Source organism: Nicotiana tabacum, chromosome 19 (genome assembly GCF_000715075.1).
Source record: "Nicotiana tabacum cultivar K326 chromosome 19, ASM71507v2, whole genome shotgun sequence".
NCBI lineage: Eukaryota > Viridiplantae > Streptophyta > Magnoliopsida > Solanales > Solanaceae > Nicotiana > Nicotiana tabacum.
The window spans coordinates 46,497,946-46,505,313 of NC_134098.1; the positions used below are offsets into that span (position 1 = coordinate 46,497,946).

Sequence of the window (7,368 nt, forward strand, 5' to 3'; positions counted from 1 at the left end):
CATATTTATACCGATCGGATTTAAAAAAGATAGATCGATCATAGGCTTGACTGTGCCTTCAGACGAGAAAGAAAGAGTAGAAAGATAGGTTTTCCACCGATTAGTCAAGCAAAGCTAACCGAAGTTAAGGTATTCATTCAAACAATAATGACATACCGATAAAAAAGGATCTCCTTCCGATTTTGATGAAGCAGATAGAGAAAATAAGGTTGTTTCCGGGCGCCTCGATGAATCGAGGAGAAAAGCATTTACCCTTTCGAAAAAGGATGGAATGACAACCTGTGGTACGAGAGCCTTTAGCACAAGAGCGAAGGATGACGACTGATTCAATTGCCCTCTCTACTCAATTGATTGAATATAGTTGCGTGAAGCAACATAAGTGCTAACCTGATCTAAGGAAAGAGGGGGAATGCTAAAGCAAGGCTATTCCGGGGTGTCAAGCGTCTGTAGGCCTATCAGCCATGAAGTACGCATAAGCGGGAATAGGCTAAAATGATGGTTATAAGGCATCTAGAGGGCCTGTTCGCAAGCCTTTGTCATTGTTAGTCAACTAAGTAAGGTATTTTCCTTTTTGTTTGAATAAACCATTCTCATTATCTTTAATAAGTAAAGTAGGCAAACCTATAGGTCCTTAGTAGCGTTGACAAAGAAAAATGAGCCGGTTAAAAGAAAGCGGATCTTTTTATTTTTCTTATAATTATATAATAATATAAAATAGAAAGAAATCCACCCCCAACTAGAAGGAGTTCCCTTTCGGCTAGGATAAATAGCCGAGTTCAAAGGAGAGATTTATCTCGCGCCACTAGGTATTCTCTACCTAGCTACCTGTCTCGCTTTCGGGTAGAGGTAGGCTCTTATAAGATACAAGATGCTTAAAGCCTTTCAAGCTGATGTCGCTCATTCTTTCGTTGTTGCTAGCTTGCAGTCACTCGTCTCTTTGTTGCTAGACGAGTCTTTTCCTTCGCTCATGTCGCTTTCCGGTCACTCTTCCTCTTTATTGGTTGCTAGCCGGTCGCTAGTCCGCCTCACTCTTGATTGGTTTGAAGGCTTCTTTAGCGGCGTAAGCAGAAGACTGTTGAAAGTTGACGAAGGCTAGACAATGTATAACACTCTGTCAGTGAAGCCCCTACTATGAATGAGCCTCCATTTGAGCTTTCAAAGATATACCGACCTACGACATCTAACCATCAGATGTCGTAGGTCGTCTTCTAATATTACCGACATTTCGGGTTTTCATAAATTTCACATAAGATAAAAGCTTTTTTCATCATCAGAAACAAACCTGATTTCCGACCTCTTGCATTGCATTACCATAACGAAAAGAAAAAAAGAATTCAAAAAAAAGAGAGATTGCTCTTAGGTACTCACAAGTTTTATTAGAAAAAGAATTTTTCTTTACATTTGTTTCGTGATTGCCCTTATCTCTTTGTCTTCGAGGAAGGGTCTTTTCCCTTCTCATTACTTTCTCCAGTGTGCGCAAATAGAGATGCCACTTTCAATGATGGACATCAGCCCTTGTGTTAAAGGTGCTATTGCGGCTACACCTCCCGCTTTGTCAGGTATACTACGAAGAATGGCATGGATCGATAGGAAATACCATTCTGGCGTTCAGTCAATCTACGCAGAGTGAATCGGTCCCTAAGGAACCCCCGAAAGGGCTGCCGTCCGATGGGTACCCAAGGAGCTGTAGCTTTACTTAGATAGGGCTTGACTGCCTTACCTTCTATTATATTAGTAAAGGGCCTTTAGGCCGAAGAAATTAGTTCATGCCACGACGATCTATATGGAAGGGAAGTTTTGTTGATGCATTCCTCTTGAGAATGAAGAAGAAGGCCAGCCAGTTTTTCATTAAACATGCATGATATTCTTCAACTGCACAAAAGTTATGCGGAGAACTAGTAAGAATTGTGCCTGCCATCCAATTTTTGACCGCGGTCAAAACAAGACTTACGGATAACAATCATACCTTACCAGGGACATGGACCAGACTATAGAGCCTAATTAAAAAGAAGTGCTTTTAAGCAAAAAAAAATAAACGGGATTACCAAACTTATACTTTTTGACTTGTTTTAAGCACTTTTAACTTGTTTTAGCACTTTCTTATTTTGTCAAAGATTTTAAAAAGCTAAAAAGAAAGTCGATTTGATCGGCTTAAAAAGCCAATCTAGATATCCTTTTAGGACCCTATTAGGCTTTTCTTTTCCCTTCCCCGTTATGCCAATTGAAAGTATCTTATCGTAAGTGTCAATTAAGTTTTGGAATTCTTATGTTCTCTACCATACGTAGAAGCCCCTATTTTTCAACTGAATTCCAACTTGGTCCATTTTTCAAAATTCCAACTTGGTCCATTTTTCAAAATTTAAATGGTTTACTAGGCTAATCCCAGTTCAGGACATCTTACCAAATACAAAAGCAACAAAACAAGTTTCCTTAAGAACTGTAATCGGAGTAATCTGGGTTTGTCTTAGTTTAATTTGTTAAAGAAATTCTTTTGGCATTTGCTTAATGAAAATCTTCATACCTATCCATAGCAAAGGAACGACCAGTTCCAGAGTAGTAGAAAGAGAAGAAATATTAATTGAAAAAATCATCTGCACGGCTGAAACTGGTCTATAAGACGCCAGGTAGATTATTCTGAAAGCACAATAATATGTTCTACAATTCTCCATGTCACCATTTTATCATTTCTTTTACCAATTTTTCCTTGCTAGAGTTATGAAGCTGGACATCTTAAGCGACATTGTTAACTTAACCAAACATGGAATAAAAGTTTTGGCATTTTATCAAGTCTTTCAAATTGATGGTCCACCAGGTATAGTCCTTAAGGGAAAGATACCAAAAAATCAAATCTCCCAAAGACAAGGAAAAAAATAACCTATACTTGTATAAATACAGCCACAACAATGCAACCACAGTGAATGAATAGACAGCAATCAGAAATTGGCTACTTGACCTTGGCTTCATTAAAAGCAAATAGAGGATATAAGCTTTTCCCACATTCCACGATGCTGAAAAAACAACACAATCACTGCTTAACCCAAGATGAAACAACCCACAATTTCATGCTTTTCTTTAGACATACTTTTGGACAGAAAGAACCACTAAGCCAAGGCAAGTGTGCAAAAAAACAGAGTGCCAATTCCCAACTAAGCCTGGTTGCCACCTCCTCTTGGACGGGGGCCCATTCGTCCACGGCCACGGCCATAACCTCTGCCACCTCCACCCCTGCCTCTTCCATAATCAGAGCCTAAGTTCATATGTATAAACAAAGATTCAAAGCAAATACATAATATAACATTGTAAGAAATATCATAGTTAAAACCCAAGAAAGTATTCATGCAAGCAGTACTATATGGACACTCAAGAAGTGCACTTACCAGGATATCCCCATCCACCACGGCCCCCACCTCGACCCCAGTTTGAGTAACCACCATTTTCCCGGCCCCAGTTCGAGTAATCACTATTTTCTATTAAAATAAAATTAGCACCGGTTAGGTATCACATCATCCCTGCATTTAATGAGCATATTACTTCCCAGAGATCTTAAGCAACAGAAGAATACCTTGATAGTTTCCATATCCACCTCTGCTCCAACCACGTCCCCTCCCTCTACCACGACCTCGTCCTTGTCCTCGCCCATATGAATCTAAAATAAAGGTGTAGTAATTCAAGATGTTACGCAATTTTCCACTTAAGTTGAGTTTAATTCTGCAAATATCTTAATCTAGTGATTTTGTCTGGTTTCTCATTACCTTCATTACCAGCATAGTAGACTGCCCGTGTTTGTCTAGGTGGTTGCTGCTGCAGTTGAGGCTGGTAATTTCTGTACTGTGGCTTCATTTGTTCAATCTCAACCCCGGAAGGAGCTTGATACCTATGAACATGAAGTTACATTTTGAGCCAGGAAAAGTACGATAGTAATCAGTTACAGCCACAATATTTCGGCGATAAGACACCAAAAATATACAGTAACTATCATAGGAAAGAACAATTCAGACAAAGATCATTGATTAGTTGCCAGAATGCATGTTGAACAGCAAGAGGAGCAAACTTCATAGAATCAGACAAAGACAGAGAGTTACCCAGGAGAATTCGTGTTCAGTTCCTTTGCTGACAAGGTGATCGAAATCATTGACACATGGCGGGTCTGCTCTACACTTTAATGCATATAAACCAATTTCAAGAAATTAGTACCACATGCATACTGTTCATGCTTAGGGATATACACTACAAAAAGAAAACATTATGGGAGTAAATCAGGATTGGAACTTACGGCAAAAGACCCTCTTCGAGAGGCTCCCATACATCTGTTATGCTTACTGAGCTGATAGCCGTGTCTTGATGCAGTTGAGACATTCTTCTCTGCAAAAGATTAAGATAATTGAGTTACATCTTATCATATAAAAGTAGGAGAAGGAAGAGAAAAAGTAGAGAAAGAAAACCATCTACGCCAAGCTACCTTAATGATCTCTGCTATAGCAACTGTTTTACTAATTGCCTGACCCATTGCTTTCAAGACAATCTCTTTCCCACGCCTCTCCTGAACAGTCAATTATGTTTAGAACTTTGTATTAGCAACTAACAGAAAAATGCTGGTTTTACTATTGCAAAGGCCAAATGACCAAGAAAATCGTCCCACCAAAAACAAAGGGATGAAAAAAACTTAATCTACATATAACCACTCCTTAAAACCTCTGCTTGTTTCCCAGTAATGGATGAGCTGACCAATAATATTAATGGTGAAATTCCATAAAATGGATGCTATTTGCATGATACTGTGTTAATTAAAGAAACTAGCGATATCATGTAAGATTAAATATTGAGCCTTAGAAGCACCACATATCAATAAGATGGGTGTCACAGAACTTTGGATGTTAAGACTACCATGCGGTCACGCAAGAACATATGATATTAGAACACATCTGACAGATGGCTCAAATAGAACATATAGATGATAAAATGAGACAAAGCTGCCTGAGATGGTTTGCAATGTTCTAACTAGACCTCCAAATACACAAATGCGACACTATGCTGATTGAATGTTAAAAGAGGATATGGAGAAAAGTTGTCTTAAAAAATTCAAAATCTCTCACAATTTCATGTTGTTTAGCTAAGAGCATAACATAACGTAAGTGCCGAATCTATATAAATGTGTTATCAATTAGATGAGGTTAAAGTTTTGATATTCTATACTTACATTAGGTCCGAAGTAAGATGCAGAAAACCAATAATTTCATATTTTTATTAAATGACAAATTACTTAGTATTGGAATGAAATGATTTGAATAGAATTAAATGAATATAGGGAATTCATATAGCCACTCCAACTGATGTAGCATTGAAGTGTAGTTTATAGATTGATTGGTTATAACCACTCATGTTAGTACTTGAAACAATCATATTTTCAGGATGTTAAATTTTAAAAAAAAGTTGCTCAGACCAGCAACTTCTGTCAAACAGTTTATCGCATCTTGATTCAAAAAGCATATTTTTGAATTAGCAGAGAACATATTTTGAAGTGTAGCTAATTTTGGTTGCTTGATGTAAGAACACAACAAAAAGCAGTCCAAAGACAAATACTGGAAAAATTATAAAATTTTTAGAAGAAACCAGCAGTATTCTAATCTGCATCATAAAAAATATCAAGCAATTACAGAAACCCCATTTTCCTCCACCTTTTCATTATTTATTTGCTGTAGCGTAGGAAATTTACAGCTGTTTGATGCATCAAATTAGGCAAGCAGGTTGCCTATTAATGCAAAAGTTACCCTAATATTTCACATTGTAAAGCAGAGTCACATCTGTGGTATATTTCAAAACGTCCACTTAACCATTTTATATCCTAGGTGCGTTCACTTGTTGCTAATCTTCTCCTACATATGTACATATCAACACAGCCACTTTAGAATTTGCAGAGCCTATCACTTTTCCCTACTCTATCTCCACCCCCAACCACCACCACCAACATCACCCAATCACTTTTTTCCTTTTATTATATTTTAACTCCTATAAAGTTTGCAATCTGTAATATAACTTAACCTAACAGATATATGATAAAGCTGAAAGGTTAATGCAGTTACGTAAACTACATTATGTCCATGTGAGCCCCTTAGTCACATTTTAATTCCACAATAAAAACAAATATCAGAAGCATCGTTCCAATCCAATACAACAACAAAAAATTTATAAGAAGAAGAAGAAGAAACAACACACAGGATCCATTACAAATATTTGGTTATGAGAAAACAAAAGTGAAACGGGAAAAATTGAGAAAAAGGAATCGGAATGGTGAGTACCTGAAGAAGAGTAGTGGCATAGGTGATGTAGTTACGAACCAAACCCTGTGAAGTGATTCGGATCTCGTTCTCATTTATGGGTAATTCCTGCTTCGGTTTTTCTACTTTTTGGTATCTATCCATTTGGAACCACAACAACAACCCTAAAACCCCAGCTTCTCTGTTTGTGTGTGAGAGGGAGGGAGAACTGAGAAAGAAATGAAATAAGCTAAACCCTTAACAACTACAGTTACAGCCACGTGGATTACATTTTAAACATGGAGTTTTGGGCTTTTGAAAGGCCAATGTATTGGGCAGTACATTGGAATCAGGACTGTATGTGAGCCTTCAAATCAGGCCTTTTTGAGATTTGAAGAGTTTGAGCCCAGTTAATTTCCTATTTTTCTTTTGGGATTTTTATCGTATTTATACGACGTTTTAAACTTATTTACTCAATTTTAACTAGATTTTTATATTTATAAAAAGTAACTAAAGTATTTTATAAAATATATACATAAATCGGGTTAAAAGCTATAATGTATATGCAGATTGAATGCTCCCCCGGTCCATAATAAGTAACCATTTTGCCCTTTTATTTTGGTTCAAAATAAGTTTTCTCTTTACATAATCAAGAATGAATTAACATTAGTTTTTTAAATTTTTTCTTATTTACATATCACAATGTATCAAGTTAATAATATGCAAATTTTAATTAAGGTTATTTAGTCAAAAAATTCTTTTTTATCTAGGAATTAGTATTTTCTTAAGGGGTGTACCAAAGGTCAAAAATTTACTTATTGTGGATCGGGGGATATTTAACTTTTTATATATACAGAACATGATCAAAAGCTATAATTTACATACAATTTATATATAATTATGTCATTTGTATGAATTTCATATGTCGTTTGTACTCGCGACCTACAAAATATATACAATTTATTTATATCGTCTTATTCGAGTTTTAGTCTAAAATTTCAACAAAAATCAACTTAAATCTTCACAAAATTCTCTGAAAATTGAGATATAAGCTCCAAATGATATTCTCAATCATTCAAAAACACATAATCTAAATAAATAATAATTTCACAAA

General features: G+C 36.3%; 1 protein-coding gene across 1 annotated transcript; it reads right to left on the reverse strand.

Moving 5' to 3' along the window:
• Nucleotides 1-2,835: 2,835 nt before the first annotated feature.
• On the reverse strand, nucleotides 2,836-6,521 carry LOC107794017 (uncharacterized). The gene is made up of 8 exons (XM_016616467.2): nucleotides 6,297-6,521; nucleotides 4,460-4,540; nucleotides 4,274-4,362; nucleotides 4,083-4,157; nucleotides 3,753-3,874; nucleotides 3,563-3,646; nucleotides 3,378-3,467; nucleotides 2,836-3,247 (listed from the first exon to the last, which is right to left on the reverse strand). The coding sequence occupies exons 1-8, from the start codon at nucleotides 6,417-6,419 to the stop codon at nucleotides 3,147-3,149; spliced, it is 765 nt and encodes a 254-aa protein (XP_016471953.1). The 5' UTR covers nucleotides 6,420-6,521; the 3' UTR covers nucleotides 2,836-3,146.
• Between the last annotated feature and the right edge of the window lie 847 nt (nucleotides 6,522-7,368).

Coding starts and splice junctions, on each gene's coding strand:
- LOC107794017 (XM_016616467.2), bottom strand. CDS start 6,419: ATGGATAGATACCAAAAAGTAGAAAAACCGAAGCAGGAATTACCCATA. Junction 4,363..4,459: donor CTATAGCAGAGATCATTAAG/GTAGCTTGGCGT, acceptor AATCTTTTGCAG/AGAAGAATGTCTCAACTGCA. Junction 3,248..3,377: donor TGGTGGATGGGGATATCCTG/GTAAGTGCACTT, acceptor ATATGAACTTAG/GCTCTGATTATGGAAGAGGC.